The following is a 22,986-nucleotide window of genomic DNA, read 5'->3' as shown; positions in this document are numbered from 1 at the left end:
CAATTTGACCCTTAGACTTAAATTAATATCAATTTTACACACAAACTTTTGAAATTTTGATCAATTTAGCCTCTACCGTCACATTCCGTTTACAATTAGACGGAATGTGCTGACGTGGTGCCAAAATTCATTAGAAATTTCATTCTATCCTCCAAACTATACCTTAAAAATCAATTTGCCCTCCCAAACTATATCTTAAAAATCAATTTACCCTACATGTCAGCACATTTCATCCAATTATAGACGGAATGTGACGGTAGGGGCCAAATTGATTAAAATTTTGAAAGTTTAGGTGTAAAATTGATATTAATCGAAGTTTTGGGATCAAATTGAAAAACAAGTGAAAGTTTGGGAGTGAAATGATATTTTTTTTTCAGAAAACTGAAACCAAACACATTAATTAGTTTTATCCTAAGAATATTTTGAAAAATTTAATAACCATCCCATAAATTATTATTTTTTTAAATATTAGTCATCACGTTTGGTTTCAGTTTTTTAAATTATTTTTAAAAAAGTGATTTGAAAATGAATACATATTTAGCTTTTTAAAATTTTCATTATTGCAAATTCAAATTTTCTCACAAGTGGAGAGAGAGCCGGCCTAAAAGATGTATTAAACCATTAAAATATATATATATATTGTCACATTAAAAGTATCATCATATTTGTTTCATGTATATATGTACATATTATATATGTATCAAAATGTTAAAAAAGAATCAAACAGAGATTTTGAAAAAAGAATCCCAAAGAGATTTTGAATTTTTTTTCAGATTTTCTAACTAACCAAACAAAAACTCTACAATTTCCAAAAAATTAAATCCAAAAAAGAGGAATCAAAGAGTGAGTAGTATTAATGTACAAATTTTTTAGTGGCATATAGACTCTGTTCATAAATTATAATCTTAGTATATGCTTCCAATAATGATGATGTCAATTTATGATAACCTCACTTTCTTAATATTTTTTTAAATAATAAATAAATCTTAAATGAGAAGATTTTTTTTTTTTAAACAGAAAATGATGAAGTTGATTGTCATGTTATGTCAACTTACGCCAACCGTCAACTTACTCCTTTTTTTTTTTATTTTAAATTTTATTTTCAAAAATCATTTAAATGACGATGATGATGATTTAAATAACCCATAGCATAACGCTTGACAAAGATGATAGAGACCCCTTACTTCCCCCCACACACATGAGAATTAATGATTAGAAAAAAAAAAAAAAAAAAAAAATTCTAACCAATCACAGACCACTGGTCCTCGGAGTCACCCTCCATGGGTCCAAAACATTTTTCCCCATGGACTTCCCAAAGGGAGTTTTTGTAGAACAGTGACCAATGATAGAGAAATGTAAAAAACAATTAAGTGAGAAGTGTATATACCAATTTGGGCTAAAAAATATACATTTATTATTTTTTGGGGGAAAAGGCCAACAAATATACATAAAAGAATAATGCTATATGCGCTAATCAGTATACTAACTAGTGTATCAATTGATGGTATGACATAATTTAATAGGTTTTTTGAATTTGTAATGTAATTAATGAGCGAGGTCAATAATAATATCATAACTAGTATTGATATATAAATTAATACACTAATTGATGCATGTAGTATAATTCCACCATACATAAAATGTAGCAAATGATCACAAACTTGGTACAATGAAATTAGTGGTTAGATGCACCTCAAAGAAGGAAAATCATTCTGCATTTGTTGTTGCCTGCCATGCCTTGTTTATAACAATAATGAATTGTGCAGTGAATTTAGGTGGTGTTTAGGATCAAATAAAAAAAATCAAAAATAAACTTTTTTTTTCTCTATTTTCTTTACACGATTTTTTTTTTAAAATTTTTTTTTGTAAAAAATTACTAAAATAAATCATGTCTCAAACATCACCCTCTATCAGTAGATTACCTTTTGTGTCTATTTATGTAATTTTAATTAAATAATTTTATCTTTTAATTTTTAATTTTGTTCTAAATTGATTTAATTAAAAATGATTGTTAGGATATTTGACAAAAAAATAGTCACGGGCTTCTCATGTGCTTATTCTATATAGGTACTGCCATAAAATTCAAACATTATCCTCTCACAAGAAGTGAAACCTGCCACCTCAAATAAAAATGTTGTGTCTGATTATAGGATCAAATTATGTATATTTTAGAATTAATTTATAAACTGTTGTAATTTGTCAAAAAATAAATAATTATAGATTAATTATATCGTTGTTTTTTCATCTATAAATCCTTATACTTTGACTCTGTTAGCAATAAAAATCGTAGAAATATCTCTTTTTGGATATGGACAATAAGGGATAAAATTGATATTTCTCTCCATTTTAAAATATTAGTCTCTTATTTTATTTTTTATAAATTAATGGCTAAAAAATAACATGAATTTCCTATTTTACTCTTATTTTAAATCCATTAACATTAATATTTTTGAAGTGTAATAATTATATTACCAAAAGTTAGTTTTGGAAAGTTAATATTTTTAAAGTGTAATAATTATACTACTAAAAAAGTTAATTTTTTCAAAAGAGACTAATATTTTTGGATGGATGGATTATATTTTTATAATGAGAAACAGCCCATGCATTTTATAACTAAAAAAAATTGACATAACTTTAATTTTTTGAGTCAAAACTAAAAAAAAAAAAAATGTTATAACTAACCACAATATGAGGTATAACTAAAGAATTTATGAATTACAACTAAAATAATGTCATAGCTAAAGAAAAAAATAATCATAAATAAAGAAAAATAACATAATTAGAATGTATATCTTTTTTTAAATGGGGTATATTACAATTTGAAAAATATTATAGATTCCAAATTTTCTACTAAATAAATGACCAAATGTCTTGTGGACCCTTCACTTTTGTAGATTTTACATTCATATAAGACATTTAATCATTTATTTAGTAAAAAATTTAATACCTCGCTAGCATTACCTTAGGAATTTCCCTTTTATAATTAGAGAGAGAAAATGATAATCACAAATAGTTAAAGGGGTAGTGTGTAATTAACCCAATAAAAGTTGAAGGGACTCTGTAGTCCGTACTGTGTACCGGCCATGGTGGAACTAGCTGTAGTTGGCCACGCCTCCCATTAAAAACCAGCTCTCTCTCTCTCTCTCTCTAATTCGGTGGCACTTTCACGCAAAATCTGTCTGTGGGTTCTCTGCTCTTCTTCTCTTCTTCTCTGTTTGCTCTGTTTTCATATTAAACCCCACCTCATTGAAATTCTTTCTTGATTTTACCTACTTTGATTGGAGATCCTCTGATACGTATACAGAAAATACATATGGGTGGTGATGAGCAGGAGTCTGTGGCCAAGGAGGGTGATGAAGGGTCTTTCAACAACCACTCAGTTGATCCTCTGAAGGTATTTTGCTCTCTCTCTCTCTCTATCAATTTTATTGTTTTTTCTTCTTATTTTATACTGGATTTGTAGCTTTTGTTACCATATATGTGAATGAATTCTGTGTTTTTTGTCTAAATTCTTTGATGGGTACCTTCCAATTTTCTCAAATTTTAATCAATTTTTTGAGCTTTCTCTCGATTTTACTTTGTTCTGTATTTCACAATATTCTTTTATAGCATAACTTTTATTAGGTATCTCACTTTTGATCTTACAGAATCTGGGTTCTGAAATGACTAGTAGTTTAAGAACCCAGTTTTCTTCAGGACTTGATTCCTTCTAATTAGAATTCTAATATTAGTTATATGTATTAGCATTGCAATCACACCAAAACCCTTAAATAAATATTAGTTTTAGAGATCCCAAAAGCTACCAATGCTATGCTATACATTTTAATTTATTAATGAAGAATTATTGGAATCTATGCTTTGAAAATGCACTTCACATTGATAACAATTATAATTTTTATTCTAATTCATACTTTTACATATTTCATGGCATGTATACTGTAGGTTGGAGATTCTAGTGAAATTATTGAAGAACAACCAATCTGTCAACAGCAGAGGCAAAATATTGCCTTAGAGATACCCTCAAGAACAAATGAGGGCTCTACTGAGGATTTTGTCCGAATAAACATACCCCTGACACCAAATCGAACTCCCAAAAGAGTGAATTTTTCGCCAATCCCTAGCCCTAGTTACTACAGATTCAATGATTCCCCAAGTCCCTTGTCAACTAGGGCTAAATCATCCATGAAAAGCCTCTTTCCAAAACTAAGCTTCAAATTCCGTAATACTACTTCAGAGATTGAGAGGGCTGCAATCCTAGCTTTGGGAGATTCACCAGCAGACACATGGGAGAAGCCTTTAATTCGGAGGACATTGTCTCTTTCAAAACTTTTCACGCCCAAAATGAAGAGAACTTCATCTTTACCTGTTACCCCAATTGCACACTCAAATCCGGAGTCTATGCATGGAGGGAACACAATTGATGATTATGTTGTAAGTATTTACCCCATTTTAGCTTTGTCGGATGTTGATAATGCCTGTTGACATGTATTGTAATCATCATGATCAGAAAATTCACAGATCTTTTGAAGTCAGAAATGACAATATCTGCTCTCTTTTTATTACATTTTTTTTTCTGTTTCCCCAATTCAGTTTCTTTCTTGATTTTATAATTTTTGTTTCAAATCATTCTAAACTCTTCACAATTATCATCGTTACCTCCAGTTTGCCAACCTTTCATGATTTTTCTTGATCAGTCATAAAATTCTTAATTACGTCAAAATCCAAAGTTTCCCGCCCTCAAATTCATTGTTTCAGAGCACACTTAAGTGGAGTCCTATAGTTCCATGGTAACACTTAGAGGTGGCATTTAAAGTTCCACCACATTGGTGTCCTATTGCTCTTTTGTCATCAACGTGGTCCACTTATTTTGGGCTTCCCTTCCAATATCATTTTATCCAAATTGCTAGTCGATTTTTACAAAATTCTTTGCTCTACAGAAAAGTGGGACTCAGCTTCCTATTCATCGTTCACGCTCAGTCCCTGTATTAAACAAAGATGGAAGTATTAGGCAGAGTGATTCATTAAATGGTGTATTTCGTGTCGTTCCCACTACCCCAAGGGTGGCAGGAGGAACTCTTGCAACAATGACCTCAACTCCAACAAAAGATGCTGGTAATTGTTTCCTAATTTTCTTCTTCTTCTCCTTCTTCTCCTTTTTTTTTTTTTTTTATTTTTTATTTTTTTATTTTTATAAATACAACTTAGTGTCAATTAACTTCACAATTTACATCCCGAAGTCGCATAAGAGCCTGAAGAATTGACTCAATGTGTCACGTGGACTGGGCTCCATTACAAGGTTCTGAGAATCCCATTTGTGGCAGTGATGTATCTAGAAAACTATGGTTCATTCACGGCCCAAAGACATCAATGTTTTGACTGCAACAAATGCTTATTACCTTATTTTGGATTTGCTGGGCCAGTGACAACCAATTTTATAATTACAACTGCTAGAACTCTGCAAATAAGCCAACAGGTATAAACGCTGATGATTTTTGTGAGAAATTTCTCATCATATCTAAGGAGTTTCCTGCTACCAAGTTATTAACATCGATATTAGTTGGCAAATCCTCTTAAACTACATTCAGAAACCAAGTTTCTTCGATTTTAAATGCTGGGATTCTACTAGTTTACAGTTTGCGCTTGTGATATAACTTTTTTGAGCTTGCGATAACCAACCTATGCCTTAAAGGTCTTGTGGTTCAGATGAAAATGATGAGCATGCTGAAGATATTCCTGAAGAAGAAGCTGTTTGTAGGATCTGTTTAGTTGAACTTGGAGAAGGTGCTGACACCCTTAAGATGGAATGTAGCTGCAAAGGTGAGCTTGCATTGGCCCACCAAGAATGTGCTGTAAAATGGTTTAGCATCAAAGGTAACAAGACATGTGATGTGTGCAAGCAAGAGGTTCAGAACCTTCCTGTCACCCTTTTACGAATTCAAAATGCTCAGGCCCATAACTTGCGCGGTAATAGAGCTCAGCAAGCTGAAATTGCTCAATACAGGCAAGTTAATGATATTTTCTCTCGCAATCACTGGGAAAAGGAACCCATTCTTATTTTGTTTTTTTCCAGTTTACATTTCTTCACTTATGTATTATTCGTTAAGGGTGGTGGTATATTACCTAGTCCATTTCATGATTTGAGGAGCTAAAAAAATGAGTTCAAAAGCTGGGTGGAGCCCCTTTCCAGGGCTGTTTGGTGCAACTTATGGAGCTGCTTATAGTTTTTTTTTTTTATAATTTGTGGCAGATTATTTGGCACAGCTTCTTATAGCGTAGCATATGAGACAAAAATAGTTTCAATAAGCTGAAAAAAAAAGAAAAAAAAAACTAATTATTAGGAAGCAGGAGAGGGGGTTTTAGCTTATGCTTTCTTGATTATTAGCTTTCAACTTGCAAGAAGCTGTACCAAACAGGCTTTTAACTTAATTGAAATCATTTTCAATCAATTGGGATTTGAGAACAATGCCATCAGTAAAATGCTGATTACTAGATGTTGGTCTTTAGCTTGTTGTCAACCTTAATTTTATCTCGATATCATTTTAATTTGAGAATTTCTGTTAATTTTAATATGAGTTGATGTTCAAATCTGTATAATTAAAGCAATGTGACTTTTATCAGAGTTTGGCAGGATGTTCCTGTTCTCGTCATTGTCAGCATGCTAGCTTATTTCTGTTTTCTAGAGCAGCTTTTGGTAAGTTTCGTGACTTCTAGTTACAACACTTTCAAGCCTACCAATGTTCCTAATATGTGCTTTCTGTCTGCAGGTTACGAAAATGGGATCGGGTGCAATTGCCATATCCCTGCCATTTTCCTGCATGTTGGGTCTCCTTGCATCCATGACATCAACAACTATGGGTAGCTAAAGTTTTTAAGTTTTATGTTTTGGTCGACCCTTTTGCCAGCATGAGTTTTGCATCTTTGATACTCCACTAATATATCTTTGCAATTTATGCTTAGTGAGGAGAAAATATGCCTGGCTGTATGCAACTATTCAGTTTGCACTTGTCGTTCTCTTTGGTCACCTTTTCTATTCACTGGTAAGAGTCACTTAAGTGAAGATAGAAATAAACGATTTATTCGGACAATGGAACTGACCTAGTTGAAGTTGGTGTCAAAATGTTTTTATATTGTAAGAGCTTTATATTGATCGTCCTGAACTTTTCTGTCATCCTAATTGACGTATTTAAATCCATCTCATGAATGGGGTAAACAATATTTGAACATAGTTGGCTAATATTGTAAAAGGCAAACAAAGTGGTTCCCTCTAATGTTAAGGTTGCGTTTGGATTTATGGGTTTGAAATGAATTGATTTGGGTGGTTATAATTCAAAGAGAATAGGCAAATTTAGTCATGATGGTTCAGATCTGGATTTCAAGATTGAATTGAAAGCTTTACCATGATAGATTATGATGGATTTGAAATAGAAATGTGAAAAGTAGTTATGTTGAAATCCTGTGCTAAAAGATTACAGTCGTACAAAGATCATAATAATATATTTCTCATCTTGCTCTACCATTATAGTTTCTTAATCTATCTATAATAGTCAATCCGTTCATTTGAAATTCATTTATCCAAGTGGAACCTAAATGTTTCTATATGTTTGTGTGGGAGCTACAGCTTCATGTGCAGGCTGCTCTTTCAGTTCTTCTTGCGACGCTTGCTGGATTTGGAGGCGCAATGAGTGGGACTGCTATTCTTCTTGAGACTTTAAAATTGAGAAGACGATGGCAAGCTTGGTTAAATCAACAACCAAGTTCTCAAGAGGTAACACAGCCACATCAGTTGCCTGAAACGGCATATATACCACAAACAAATCCTCCCACCGAAACTGAAACCGTGGACTCCAGAATTGAGTGAGGCAGCTGATTCGATGTTATGTTACAGCTCCAAGCTGTATGTAAATTTTGGATGAAAATATCAAGTTTGGTTTCTCTCAGTGCAACTGTACAGTCCAGTTTTTTCTCAATCTCTTCAATCAATAGTTCAAGACTGTTTTGAATTATAGTTTCTGGAGAAGACTTGGACTCCAAACCTTGTGTGCATTTGTAGCCCCAATAGGATATTTGAACCGAGCTCTCATGTGTTCAAGAAATCAATGACATTGTACAGGCATGGGACTATATAAGCTTTTGTTTCTTTTCTTTCCCAGTTGAGTGAATTGTGAAGTTTGTCATACCATACAGCTAAGCATTTGATTGAATGATATATCATATTCTGTTGCGTTATTATCAATGTTGGATACTCCATATAACTCCATCAATTAGTTTCGGATCATCGAGGTGACAACCCGTCTATATTTTATTCTTTTTAGATCCCGCTTTAATAGAAATCTTGTACGCTGAATCATCTTTTATTTGAATTTGGCTTGGATATAATTTCATACTGCAGTTAGCATAAGGTTGTTTGAATCTTGAATTGTGATAGGAATAGAGCATGAAACTGAAAGTACAAGTGTTCCAACACCACCAACCCCCCCAGAAAAAAAAAAAAAAAAAAAAATTTGTTTGTTGGTTTAGTCATCTGTAAATATAAATAAGTTAAATTTCATTTTTCTATGAACAACCAATTATTAATGAAAAATAAACTATGTAAATTAAAACTTTAAAACCAGTGTAATGCCAACTTGTCAGACTTAAATGTATTTTTTTCAAATCTTATGCACGGTTGGTGTAATTTACCCAAATGAGTATGCAAAGTAACTATATTTTCCAATTTCTTTTTTTTTTTGTTCCATCTAAATCCACAATGCAAACACAGCCTTAACTACTCCTGCTTCATACAATCTACCTATTTCATGTGACCAATTGCATGATATATTCACTGTTGACCACCAGAATTTGAGCAATTGGATATAAACTGAAAGTGTACAACTATCCAATTCCAATCCCTCAAGAAAGTAGAGAAAAATAAATTTTCGACAAAAAGAAAAGAAAAGAAACTGTGCAATTTCAAAAGAAAAATCGGGGTCAAAGCGCACCCCCCGCACCCACCCCCCACCAAAAAAAAAAAAAAAACCTGCAGATTATATATTTGAAAGAAGCAACGTCCATTATTCTGCTCAGCCATTCCAAGCTTACAAGGTAGGTTGGGCAGTGTCTTCTCAATCTCATACGATGATATCAACTGCATTTTCATCCCTCGATATACAATGGAAGCCATTTTTAGTCTCCATGCACGCATGCTATGCAGGCTTTGCCATTTCCGAGCAAAACAACCAGATGAAAAGGAAGGAACAACCAAAACATCATGTAGAAACGGGACTTCTTGAAAGATCGCTTATGTCTCACTTCTAATCACTGTTTCATCACGGTTTGTAACTAGAACTACCAACTTTTCCCGACAGCAATGACTTCTCCTTCAAACTCGTGCTCAACGCAGAATCAGAGCTGTTCGATTGGTTTTCAGAAAATCCAGGTCTCATCCAAATCTTGATGTGTCCCTCTCGGCAGACAGTAAGTACAGATTCCTGAGTAAATACCAAACCAGAGAGGGGTTCGGAGTGAACACGGTGTGCAACCAGTGGGGAGAGTTTTGGAACATCTCGTGTGCTTGGCGCGGTTTGCAGAGTACCCACTGGGCAAGCGCTGTCCCAGTGAGCAGACTGATTTCCAGTGCTGTAAGTGGGGGACCCACCAGGAGCTCGGCGTAGTGGCACAACAATTTCATCCATCTCTATGTCCCACAAAAGCAATTGCGTGTCCTGCATAATGACAACATTAAATTGTGAAATGAAAAAAGACATTAACGTAAGCATACAATGACGATAGAAATACTTTTAAAAAACAGAATCAAACTGTTGAACAATGACAGAAGCAATGATAAGCCCAAATTTAGAGACGTCACAAGATGGCAGTGAAACATAATTTTTTTCTTAGGCATCATAAAATGGCAATATATTATGAAATAAAATAAATAATTGAATCAACTCACAATAATAGAAGAAAGAATTTTGAGGATAGAACATAAATAGAAAATGATAAACAATCAATAGTCTCAGCTTATCCTAAATGTCACTGCTTATCCTAAATTTATATGAATCATAATCATGACTTTCTACTAGGTCTCCTAATGATTTCTGGCGATCATTTATCATTTTCTATGTGCTACCTATCCTCAAAATTCTAGTCTCTGCTTATCCTAAATTTCACTGTCATGCTTGAGATTCATAGTAGAAAGTCAAATGAAACTCCTCACAATTTTTAAGCCATACCACTGTCATTGTTTAGCATCAAAAATCATTATGACCTATGAAGCACCCTACACTTCAAAATAGGTGCCATGTCTGTATTGGATAACTTAATGGACACCGACATGCTGGGGACACAAGTGTTCACATGTCGGACACACCATGTGACATGTCAATTTTTTTAATTATTATTTTTTTGCAAGACACTTCACAGACATGCGACTGTGTTTGGATATGTCTCAAGACACCTTAGTCCTTTTTCTTTTCTTTTTTATAATTAAGAAAGATGATTTGGGATCAAAGCAAAATATATGAAAATACAGGAGGAAAGTGAAGGGACAAAAAAAAGAAAAGAAAAGATACACCCACATATACAATGATGCTTCTTATATATGTTCCCTAAATTTATATGCATATACATATCAAATAAGAATATATATAATAAAATAAATTTCACATTTTCACCGTGTCCATATCCTAATTTCTCAAAATTTTCGTGTTCCATGTCTCTATTTGTGTTTGCATCCGTGTTCATGCTTCTTACATTATGACATTCAGCCTAATGTGTATTGTTGACCAGGAATTGCAACTAATTACCTCTAACAACCAGCCAGATTAATTATAAAGATAAAAGATATCACAAGTGCCAAGACCACTGAGAACTGTCAAATCTGATATGGAGTTCTAGGTCTCAGTTGCAAAGACTTTCACAAACACTAGATGACAAGGAACCATTTAATCAATAATATTTAACAGTATGAAAAAAGAAATTATGCGAGTATACATCCACGAAATATGATATTCATTATGTGAGTATGCATCCACGAAATATGATATTCAACTATCACTGACAATAATGAAAGACTAATAAGATACCTGGCCAACAGAACCAAATCGGTACATAACATTTTCTTCTGAGCCATTCGAATTTGGTGACGACCAATATGAATCGAAAGCAACTCCACTGACCTGTCACCCTCCAATCAAAGTGAATGTGGAAGTCATGGCGCTTGAGAGGAAACTATGAACTAATACCATTTATTGAAAGAAACTTACCCATGAGTTGTGTCCCTCACCCCATGCTACAACCTTACGATCTTCCATACTCCAAACTTGAACTAGATCATCTTCACCTCCAGTCAAAACGTATTTTCCATCCATGCTGTTGAGTAACAGTGGTTGTCAATAATACTATTCTCTTTAAATGGGTTTAATAGCTAGTCTAAAAACAACACCTAGGAAAAACAGTATCATTTTACAAAAAGAAAGAAAAGCTACAACAATAAAAAGGCGTAAACTATTATGAAAGGAAAACCACAAAAGCTTCTCACCTCCAAGCACAACATAATACAGCACCATAATAGCTTTTGCCACCACATATCAGTTGTTCATTTTTGTAGTCAAATACACGAAGATAACCTACATTCATTGATTAGTTAAAGCCCATATATACCACTAATAAATACAAATGGAAAAGAAGGTAAATTTAGAAAGAGAGAAAAAAAAAATCTGTGAGACACACAAGGAATCAAGACAGTACCATCTCTTCCAACAGTCGCAATATACGTCCCGTCAGTTGAAAAGGCAATGCTGTTAATTGAACCTTGGCAAATATGCCATCGAGCAACTGGGTTCTGCACAAAACCATCAATGAACTTACAGAAGGTAGAAGCACTGACATAGTTCTTCACTTAATACCATCTATATGGTCATGGGAGAAAAGCATTAAAATTTCACCATCTCCCCTCATTAGCATTATGTAACCATCAGTCAAAATACCCAATAGTTGAAAAATAACGATGTCACAATGTACATTATGAAAATGAAAGAAACAACTAACCGCATACGAACTTAATTAGAAAAGGCACTTGCACCTTTAAATCTTTTGTTAAGTCAGTGCAAAAATGCCACAATGTCATTGAAACCTTTAAACAATCATTGAAGAATAAGATAGTAGACAAATTCCCATGCTTACTACTAGTGAATATTGTTATATAGGGTGAAGGGCATTGAAACCCAAAAACTTTAGGTTAGGTTCAACTTGTACCCTAAAATCTAAAAGCATCAAGCTGGCACCTAAGATTTATTGAGTTCATTTTGACCTAAGACACTTCTGTGGAGGAATTGTGGTGTTGGACACCGACACTCTTAAAAGTGCCTGAAACTTCTTCAACATGTCTTAATTAAAAAATCAAATCCATAATATCAGATACTTTACCGATACTTTGCGGACACTTTGGCGATACTGCTTCAACCCTCTAAACACATCTTATGTAATAACAACGTTCTGTATTATGAAATACATAACTTTTAATGTATTAAGTGTTATGTTACATATTTTTCATTTTCTTTGAATAACTATTCACATATATGACATATAATAAATTTGTAAAAATATAAACTTTTAACATGTCACAAGCGTGTTGTGTTTTGCATTTTTTCAAAATCGATGTGTCAACATATCCATGTTGTGTCGTGTGTTTGTGCTTTTTCCTGATGGAGGTGGCTTTGCAACATCTGTAACGCACTAGGCTCAACTTCACTCAACAAAACCTTCATCCCAACTACTTGTGATCAGCCAGGTATTCTTCTTATTTAGCCAACTATAAACTCTAATCCATATCGTCATTTGAAGCAAATGGTGTCCTCTCTCAAACCAACACCCCATGTTTTCCTTGGCTCACTCTTGTCCTTTTGGCACCTTCAACTTGGATTAAGCCACTCCTACAAATCAATGCATTATTAAGTCTATGATGCACCCATAGAAAAGGGAGTTTGGCCAGCCTGCAATAGGCAACAAAACACATGCAGTTGAAACAGACTGAAACTTCTAGAATCTCCTGTCACGGTGCTACATGTCGCGTGTAATGTTGTATCTTCAATTTATAAAGATGTTTTGCTTCTTGATTATGCTAGCATGTTTAGCATACCAAGCACATGTCAAAACTTTCTTATGGAAAAATCCTAGATACCAGATGCAAAGAAAGAAAATCAAAATAGGAAGAATGATTTGCATAACAAAAACATATCCCAAATAGTTTGGGAAACACATATAAGCGTGCATCAACCAGTACCTTACTGTAACGTGCATGTGAAACAGAAAATTGAGTTTGATCCTTGATAATGGGGAATAAAGGATCACCAGAACCATCTTTGTTCTGAAAAGAAAAAAGAAAAAGAAAAAGAAAAAAAGCATTATAATAAAGCACAAAATCAGTTCACTGCACTTTAAAGAATAAGAGTTAAGGAAACCCTGAAAACTGTTTCCTAATAGTAATATTTAAAACTTGCCTTTTCATACACGAACAAATTTCCATCTGCATGGGCCACAACGAAAGCGCCATCCCCATTAGGCACCCAAGCAATACTTGTACAACGACTGTTGAAAGCAAGCAGATCATTCAATCGGAGCGGAAAAATTCATGTATAGACTTTCTACCACAGTTCTTGATACACAGTAGCTCATATGAATTTATTGCACACATTTCTCACTATTTCTGTATTGGATAAACAAACTCATACAAAGTATACAGGCTATCACTTACAGATATACATAATAATTTTTTATTTTTTATTTTTAAATAACCAAGAACATCATCAAAAGTTAAGGATCCTAGATTACCAAGAACAAGATGGTAAAAGGTAAAAGCTTCCTAAAAATTATACTAAACTTTCAAGGCGATATCCAATCCAATAACATTAAAAAATCATAAGCATATAATTTGCCAGTGCGGAATGCTGCAGCTCCACACACACACACACACACACACACACACACACAAAAAAAAAAAAAAAACTTATTGATAATTCTAAACTGAAAAACTTCTGCACCATTTAAGAATTAATTTGCATATGAACACACACACACACACACAAACAAACAAACAAAAACAACAAAAAAAAAGATTTAGTAAACCACATGAAGGTATAATCTACACCCCTTTTTTTCCTTCCTATTGCATGTGAAATCTACACTAACCTCTCCCAATCTTCCAACAACCACAGCTACATAATGCAGAAGGGCAATACTTTTACTTGTCTTCAATTTAAACAACCATCCAAAATTTGACATGAATTCTTAATCAAGATCATAGCTTTTCATTTGTCTATAGCATTAAAGTTAAAAGGTGAAATCTACTCTTCTTTACCTTTCTGCCGAGTTTTCTATTTTCAACTTCAACACACAATACTATCTTTGAGAAACGAAGACACCTGGCAGAGGGTATCTATGTCCTAAACAGGGTCACTACACAGTCAGTCATGTTGCTTTTCTGTTTCTATTTGCTTGCTTCTCGACGAGGATAATAGCCATTTGCTACTCAAAAGTTTGAATCATGACACTAGGCAATCTGATAGTCTACCAAAGGTACATGGCTGACAACATCAACAGCTTTTAGGTGGGCAATCACCCGTGCTGTTTGACATAGGACAAGTGTGAGGTACACTCTCCTAAAGGCAGCAGCGGAGAGCTCCAGATTTAGGACTGAAATTAATAGTTTTGCGGCTGAAAGGGTGGTAAGAATATAGAATGATTTAGGATTTATATGGGATAACTGAAGGGTTGATTAGCAAATAGGGATAAACAGCTTGTTCTGCTACACTTTTAAACACAGGCAGGTGCAGCCCTTGGGACTGTGAACTTTCAATTTCATGTTTCCACATTAATGGTAGCAATACCAAACACGAGAACAAAGTCAAAATAGGATACAAAGAACCTTCAAAAAACCATAAACGTGAAAATATCACTCATTGATCAAGCCATTATCTTCCCTAAAATGACCTTACATACGAATATGTGATCATTTTTTCATCAATAAACAACATTCATCATGAAAAAGTGCTGAAATAAGACAATCTTTACATAGACAGAGTACGTCTATATCTGAAAATTTAGCAATCATCATAGTGAAGTGTGACTAGAAATCATGCATTCATTCATAGGGTCAGGATAGTTAAGGTCTTGCCTGTTATTAACACAACCATCTTTGTTATAATGCTGGGCTCCAACAAGCTTCTTCCCAACATCTTGTAATTGCTGTCTTAGTGACACTGAATAAACTACAAAAAAACACAAACGAAATTATAACTCAAGAAAGTACAAAGCTGCTCATCAAAATTTCAATCTTTTAAGAACCAAGAAAAAAAAATTACCATCTCCAGATATCAATCCAATAAGCAAATCATGCCCATCCTTAGCATCCGGGTCAAATGCATGGCAAACAGGATTCGAATTACTAAAATTTATAGACTTTATAGGATCCTGCATTGAACAACGAAGTTCACAAAATTGTATCCACAATGGAAAGACTGCCAGTTCAGGAAAAAAAAAACATGCAAATGAACACCAAACTACCTTATCTTGAGAATTCAAATCGCTAATGAAAATTGCATCACCGACATTGAACACCAAGTAAGTTCCTTTGCCATCAAAATTTGAAGTACCCATCAAACTATAAGAACTTGAAGCCCCCAGTGATCCCACTCTACTAGTCCCAGTTACAGACTTAGTCCCGCCATTGCCTCCAACAAAACTAAGTGCCCGACTCCCATTCCCACCACCTAAGAACCTCGCCGCTGCTGATCTCACACCACTGCTAACGCCCGTACTTGATGACGTTGATGGTGCGGCCTGAGCTGGCTTATCTTTGAGAGGAGCTAGAGTCACCTGACAAACAAAATTAACCAGGAACAGTTCACAACAGAGCCCAAATTTTGATTTTGGAGAAGGGTTGGACAAAAAATTAGAGGAAAAAAATAGTAACTACCAGATGTCAAAATAATCAAAGTGAACAAAAAAAAATTGCTTGAATATTGCTCCAAAATGGAAAAACATGAGTGTAAACAATGCCTAGAATTCTAATACTGATTTGAAAAATTGGATACAAATGAAAATAAAAATAAAAATAAAAACAAAACTAACTTCCTCTCACAAAATCATCCAAATTACTCAAAACATTTCAAATTGACACGAAAAACAAAACAATTTCATATCAAATATTCGATTTTGAGAATGCCTATTAAGAAAAGCACATGGAAACTATAAAACAAAACAAAACAAAACAAAAAAAAATCGAATTCTACCAAGTGGGTTGATTCCCAAAATCAATTTCCAACGTGGGTTAAAATTTCAAAACACGAATTTGAAGAATGGGTATGGAGATTGATTAACCTGAGTGACGGTCTTGCCATGAGTGTAGTGAAGGAGACCAGCAGGGTGTGTCTTCTCGTACTGTAACTTGTAACGGCCTTCTGGGGTTTTGAAATAGGTCTTCAGACCCGGTGATTGCGCGTTGTTCGCCGCCGATGATGATGAAGAGGACATCATAGTTGTAGTGTTTGCGTTGATCATGGTTTATCGAAATGATGATGATGATGAAAATGAAGATGATGATGATGCTACTTCATATGTATATGTATACATACATATATGAACATGTATTTTAGGGTTTTTGAGAGAGAGCTCACAAAAAATAGTCTTGTGGTTGTGTAGATATGGATCAATGGTTTGGATTTTTGAGGGTTTTGTTATATCGTTGTGAAGAAAAAGGGTTGTTCTTGTTCTTCTTCTTCTTCTTCAACAAGTGATGATTGACTTTTGCAAAGTCGAAGGGATCAACGGTGGGGACAACTCTATCTCTCTCTCTTGCCGCGTTGAGATTCATAGAGCTCTGAAGAAAGCTTTGTTTATGTTGATTGTTCTCGTTTGGATCCGAATTGGAGAAGGCCAGTTCTCGAATTGGAGCATAAAAATAGCCTCTGGTGGAGCTATTTATAATTTGGGACCAGTCCAGCCTGCAAACAAGCTGAGTCGAATTGAATTTTAATATATTTAGGGGACGTTTGTTTGGACGGATTGAATTTTAATATATTTAGGGTGCATTTGTTTGGACGGACGGGATAAGAATGGATTGTAATTTATTGAATTATTAGTCTTGGTATATATTGTTTTGGGATTATTTAGTTGGATTAAATTTGTATTTTATATTTGTTTAGTTATGTGATTAGATGTCTGGACTATTTTTAGTTATTTAATGTTTGTTTGGGATATTATGGAGAAGGATAAATGCTCAAATGACTATTTTATCATTTTTAATTATTTACTAAATAATAGCAATATTAAACATAGTTTTAATATTTTAATTATTTTTAGCTAGATTAAATAAAAATTTGTTTTATTTTATTTTTGCACAATATTTTAATTATTTTAATTTATTATTTTCAATTAAATTAAATTTATAATTTATAATTTATATTTTTTATTTAATATATAATTTTAAATTAAAGACAATAAAAAATAATTTTATTTAATATATAAATTAAATTTTCAACAGCACTAAAAAAATTTAATTTATAAGGCCATAATTTATAATTTATTATTTTTAAATAAATTTAATTTATAATTTATATTTTTTATTTAATATATAATTTTAAATTAACAACACTAATAAAATAATTTAATTTAATATGCAAATTTAATTTTTTAACAACACTAAAAAAATAATTTATAAATATTCAAAAGACTATTTTATCATTTTCTAATTGTTTGCTAAGTAATAACATGGAGGGTAAAATGGACATTTCACAAAATAATCTCATGGGATACCAATTTTATGGTTTCTATCCTACCTTCCCCCGTGGGATAGGATAGTCCCATATTTGTGGGACTAATAGTTCGGGGGACTATTAGTCCGGAGTAAAAAAATGAAACAAACAATGGACTATTAGTCCGGGGAGACTAATAGTCCAATCTCACCCCCTAATCCTTCAAAACAAACACACCCTTAGATTTATTTACTAAGATTTTAAAAAATTTAAATTTCATAAAAATTTAACGAATCAATTTTGAGTCTAATTGACTTAGACTTAACTCGACTTTGAGTCTATTCACGAATCTTAATGAACTAACAAATTTATAAATTCATATTTACGCATGAGACTAAAATTACAATTAAAATTTTAATTATACAATTATATATACAATATATATAAATATACTAAAAAAAAGTCATTTTTTTGTCAAAATAATAATATCTACTATCACTATTATATAAATGTACTATCTGTAGTTAATTATTATTTACATTTATATTTTTAAAAATATAAATAGTATATTTATCTTATATATATATATATATATTTTTTTTACATTATTTAATATATAAATAATAACTATTAAATGACCAGTTAACAAGCGAACCTTACTAGCCGAGTTTTAGAATGTTTGGCCTTATTTATTAAAAATTTAACGATCGGGTTCGAACGCAAAAAAAAAATCTAACAGGCCAAATTTGAACGAGCTTTTACCGAGTCGAGTTCGAGCCTGTTTACGAACGGTTCTGTTCATTTGCAATCTTAGGTGCAACTTGGATAGATTTAAACTGATTACAAGGTTGCTTTTTTTAAATAAAGGTTTAGAGGTTGTCTAAATTTAGCATGAATTATGTTGGGAGTAGCTCAGGCTCATCTAAACTCGAACTATAATTCAAAATTATCTTTTCAAACCTAATTTGTGTTGGGTCAGAATTGTACATAAATTTGAGAGTTTTTTTCTCTTTTTTTTTTTTCAGTGTAAGCTAAATTAATTAATTTGTTAAAATTAGACTATATTTACATATTCTTATAAAATTATTAATAATATCAAAATAAATAATTTATATAATATAAAAAGAGATAAAAATTGAATAATCTAAGTGCCGCTACAACGTCCTTTATAATTTTTGAGTGAAAAAACCAAAAAACCAAAAAAAAAAAAAAAAATTGTTGCATGTGCATAGAATATCTATGGTCTAACTATGTAAATTATTTTAACATTATCCAATAATACATTTAATATTTTTATATATAAACAATTTGGATTTTGGATTGCTTGGATTGTTTGGTATCTTTGCCCTCAGGTGGCTCACGGTTGAGCCCTACCCATATGTACCACGGACTAGGGCTGAGAAAAAACTAAAAAAAAAAAATCACAAACTAATCTGTTCCAAATTAAATTACATTATTTAGTTCTGATTTTCTCAATGCATGGTTCAAATCTAATTCTTAGAATAAGTGAACCATATTTCACGATTTTGTCCATAATTTTGTGGTTATGATATTGATTTAGAATTAAAATGGACTGTTTAGATATATAATTTGATATTTTCGGTTACATTTGTATTTTATTAATGTCTTAGATATATTCATAAGTTGTTAACACTTCGCTATCAAATGTATTATTGTACAATAGTATAATTAATTCTAAACTATCATTTAAAGAAAACAAATTTGTTTGTGTGGGGGTATACTTTTGTAAATGACAACACGTGGCCATGGTGGCATCGAAGTGCCAGCCGAGGTGCCACGTTTCTTGGTCATGGCGCCAAGGTGATCTCGGCTAGGCTGAGGATATGGTGCGATAATATCGGAATCCAAGATAAACAGATAAGGGACAAGAGTCCTAGAATGAGGAAGGACCCTAGCCTGGATAATGATAAAACTCTTAGGGAGTTTATTTTTATCTATTGGGGAGTCCAGGATGAGCATTAGGCCAGAGTCTAACGGAAGCTAGGCTTCTACAGGGGTCAGGTTAGTGCTGACTATAAAAGTAAGGCACCCTCGTGGGTCTAAGGTACGCTTTTGTATTCTGGCTTGTGAGTTAAGCACAATTAGTTATCTTTGAGAGATATTGATTATTGACTTGATCGTCGGAGTGCCCTCGGGTAGAAAAATCATGGCCGGAGTCTTTTCTTTCTGTGACAAGTCGTTCGGGCGTAATCTATTCTACCGGTATTCTCCAGCTGAGTACCTGTTTGGCAGTGTGGTCGAAAATCAACACCCACAATTTGGCGCCGTCTATGGGAAAGAAAGGAGAATAGATGGCCAACGACGGACAGAAAGAGAAGATCGGGGACGACATCCCTACTGGAAGTGGTAAACACTTTGAACCTAACGTAGAGGAGGATAACTACAATGAAGAAACTCGGGATCAGAATCCCGGAGAGAAAGACGTCGGCTAGGAGGGCGACGTACCAAAGAAGTCAGACCGAGGCTAGTATTATAACGAGGACGTCCCCCAAGTATGGAAAGATAGATGCCAGTAGAGGGACGGCGAGATGAAGGGAATGGCGAACAAATTGGCAGACCTGCAATCGATCGTCAATTTCATGATGCAGAACAACGTCATGCAGCCACCATTTCTGTTACAAGATACACCAATTCCAGCGACCAAAAAAGATGCCCGAAAAAGGGGGCAGAAAACAGTTCCTCTAGTTCCCCAGCATACCAGGACCAAGGAACACTCTCACTAGCCTTCAAGGGAGGTCGGTCGATGAGAGTCAATGAAGGGAGATTCTCGGAGGACACACCGTACCAAAGAAGCTAAGCCCAAAGAACATCGGCATGTTCAAGGAAAGGAACTTTGTTTCGACACGACCAATGAAGGGAGGTCTAAGAGGATCCATAACGATACTAGGAGTAGCGCACCGAAAAGACTGAAATCCGTTGATAGCCGAGCTTCTGGACGAACCAATGAGGATTTGAGGGATTACCTCCAGAGGAAGCGACAAGATGTCGAGGTAACCTCACCAGTCAAGTTGAGAACACCGCTCTCGGTAGAATTGGACAAGTTTGAGGCTCCGAAGAGGTTCCACATGCCAAGATTGCAGATATACGATGGTAAGTCTGACCCTAACTTTCATGTCGGCTTGTACCTGAACTCAATGGCATTATACATCGGGAACGAGCCGTTGCTCTGCAAAGTGTTCTCTTCATCCTTTAGGGAAATCACATCAGACTGGTTTCACAAGTCGTCGAAATGAACTGTGAAAAGCTGGGAGGGCCTAGCCGAGATGTTCGTGGCTAGATTCGTAACAAACAAACTACAGCCATTGAGGGTGGACTTCCTGATGGCTCTGAGAATTGGCAAGGATGAAAGCCTTAGAGCCTATGCCAAAATGTATTATGAGGTGTTTAACCAAATACCAGGATGCAACCAAGAGGTGACGGTTGTGTCTTTTAAGAACGGCCTGAAAGATGATTGTCCGCTTCGAAAGTCACTGGCAAAGACACTACCAAAAAGGATGGAGGAACTTATGGCCAGGATAAAAAAGTATGTCAGGGCCGAGGAGGACATGCCAGAGACAAAGGCGTTAAAACAAGAGAAGAGAAACAGCTCGTCGAAACGAGGCCGAGATAATGGTGGATACAATAAACAAGAGACAGGATTGAGGGCCACACAGGCAGTCACAACCGTATTCCGAATTCCGATCTACAAAGTCTTGGAAAGAATCCGAAATCAGCCCTATTATAGAGCACCAAAGAGGATTCTTGGTGAATTTATAGGAAGTAATCTGGGGAAACGCTGTGCCTACCACAATGAGAATGGACATCTAACTCAAGGGTGCAGAGCCCTAAAGGCGCATCTGGAAGACCTGGTAAGACAAGGTCATCTAAGAGACTTGGTAGATGAGACTAGGACAAGGGAAGAGCAAGCGAGACTGCCTCAAGCACTGGCAGCACCACCTCTTCCAGTACCACAGCCGCAAGCAGGCGGACCTCGAGTGATCAATGTGATCCATTCAAAGGTCAATGAGAACGAGATATGTGGGAAAACTTAGAAGGTAAAACACTTGCAACATGTGTATCAGGTCCGGCAGAAAAGACCTAGGGCAGACGAGTGCTAGGGACCAGTGGTGTCCTTTACTGAAGACAACCTAGAGATGGTGCAGCATCCACATAACGATGCCTTGGTAATATCCCTCCAGATTGGAGAGTGTCAGGTAAAGCGAATTATGATCGACCAGGGTAGCTCTTGTGACATCATGTATATTAGGTGTTACAAGGAGCTTGGCCTTCATCAAAACGATCTGGAACAATCCAATGGTCCAATGGTTGGGTTCAATGGAATGCCGACGTGGCCCCTGGGAGCAGTAAGTTTGGAGGTGCAGGCTGGCACCAAGAAGGTAAAAACTGAGTTCACCATAATTGACACCCCCTCCCCTTACAATGCTATCCTGGGAAGGCCATGACTGCATGCAATGGGGGTTGTTCCTTCAACTTTGCACTAGCTGTTGCGGTTCCAAGCAGAACATGGGATTGAGGAGATCAGGTGCAGGCAAAGAATTGCTCCATGACAACAATAAAATCCACCTGCAACATACGAAAAGCAGAAGCAGTGGAGATTGAGGATAAGGACATGGAAGTCCTTGAGGACGTCAGCAAAGAACTAGCCGAGAAAATTGAGGAAGCCCTGAAGAAGATCTTAGTCCAACAAATGGATGAAGAACGCTTCTTCCTTTTCGGCTCAGGATTGGCCGAGGAAGAGGAAAAGGAATTAGAAGCATTCTTGAGAGCAAACCTTGAGGTGTTTGCTTAGACACTGTACGAGATGCCTGGCATTGACCCCGATTTCACTTGCCATAAACTGAATGTGGACAGGTCGGCAAAACCTGTCATCTAGCGAGCAAGGAGGCCGACGTTGATACATGTTAAGGCAGTAGAAGAAGAAGTGGATAAATTTCTGGAGGCCAGAGCCATCCGAGAGTTAAACTACTAGACATGGTTATCAAACACGGTTGTTGTGAAGAAAAAAATGGGAAGCGGGGGGTTTGCGTGGATTTCACCAGCTTAAACAAGGCTTATCCCAAAGATAATTTCCCATTATCCAAGATTGACCAATTGGTGGATGCCACTTCAGAGCATGAAAGGATGAGCTTCTTGGACGCTTACAGGGGGTACCATCAAATAGCCATGTACCCCCCCCCCGATGAGGAGAAGAATGCATTTATCACCCCAAAAGGGTTGTACTGTTACAGAGTGATGC

General features: G+C 34.9%; 2 protein-coding genes across 7 annotated transcripts; one reads left to right on the top strand and one right to left on the bottom strand.

Moving 5' to 3' along the window:
• The first annotated feature begins 3,005 nt into the window (after positions 1–3,005).
• LOC114287411 (uncharacterized) lies at positions 3,006–8,233 on the top strand. 6 transcript variants are annotated; one of them, XM_028230747.2, is made up of 9 exons: positions 3,006–3,177; positions 3,305–3,394; positions 3,943–4,431; positions 4,938–5,112; positions 5,704–6,001; positions 6,619–6,691; positions 6,765–6,855; positions 6,958–7,037; positions 7,619–8,233. In XM_028230747.2, the coding sequence occupies exons 2-9, from the start codon at positions 3,314–3,316 to the stop codon at positions 7,856–7,858; spliced, it is 1,527 nt and encodes a 508-aa protein (XP_028086548.2). In that variant the 5' UTR covers positions 3,006–3,177; positions 3,305–3,313; the 3' UTR covers positions 7,859–8,233. The 6 variants fall into 6 exon arrangements, with proteins under 6 accessions (XP_028086548.2, XP_028086547.2, XP_082775468.1 ...); XM_028230746.2 differs by having other exon boundaries at positions 3,008–3,181; XM_082919342.1 differs by lacking the exon at positions 6,958–7,037 and having other exon boundaries at positions 3,010–3,181.
• A 591-nt stretch (positions 8,234–8,824) lies between these two features.
• Positions 8,825–17,008, bottom strand: LOC114287410 (putative catabolite repression protein creC). Its single transcript, XM_082919341.1, has 11 exons — positions 16,357–17,008; positions 15,541–15,852; positions 15,339–15,447; positions 15,152–15,245; positions 13,479–13,566; positions 13,262–13,345; positions 11,728–11,821; positions 11,519–11,606; positions 11,244–11,349; positions 11,064–11,156; positions 8,825–9,701 (listed from the first exon to the last, which is right to left on the bottom strand). The coding sequence occupies exons 1-11, from the start codon at positions 16,534–16,536 to the stop codon at positions 9,306–9,308; spliced, it is 1,644 nt and encodes a 547-aa protein (XP_082775467.1). The 5' UTR covers positions 16,537–17,008; the 3' UTR covers positions 8,825–9,305.
• Between the last annotated feature and the right edge of the window lie 5,978 nt (positions 17,009–22,986).

The sequence above is a fragment of the Camellia sinensis genome, chromosome 3 (genome assembly GCF_055761805.1).
Source record: "Camellia sinensis isolate YWXY chromosome 3, ASM5576180v1, whole genome shotgun sequence".
NCBI classification, from domain to species: Eukaryota; Viridiplantae; Streptophyta; class Magnoliopsida; order Ericales; family Theaceae; genus Camellia; species Camellia sinensis.
The sequence above is the reverse complement of the archived record's forward strand: the minus strand, read 5'-3'. Positions and strand labels throughout refer to the sequence as shown.

Excerpts from the sequence above, each read along its gene's own strand:
- LOC114287411 (XM_028230747.2), top strand. The coding sequence starts at position 3,314 with ATGGGTGGTGATGAGCAGGAGTCTGTGGCCAAGGAGGGTGATGAAGGG. Across the intron at positions 3,395-3,942 it reads ACTCAGTTGATCCTCTGAAG|GTTGGAGATTCTAGTGAAAT; the intron begins GTATTTTGCTCT and ends TGTATACTGTAG. Across the intron at positions 7,038-7,618 it reads GTCACCTTTTCTATTCACTG|CTTCATGTGCAGGCTGCTCT; the intron begins GTAAGAGTCACT and ends TGGGAGCTACAG.
- LOC114287410 (XM_082919341.1), bottom strand. The coding sequence starts at position 16,536 with ATGATCAACGCAAACACTACAACTATGATGTCCTCTTCATCATCATCG. Across the intron at positions 11,822-13,261 it reads CACATGCACGTTACAGTAAG|AACCCAGTTGCTCGATGGCA; the intron begins GTACTGGTTGAT and ends GGTTTTGTGCAG. Across the intron at positions 11,350-11,518 it reads GTATTATGTTGTGCTTGGAG|CATGGATGGAAAATACGTTT; the intron begins GTGAGAAGCTTT and ends GTTACTCAACAG.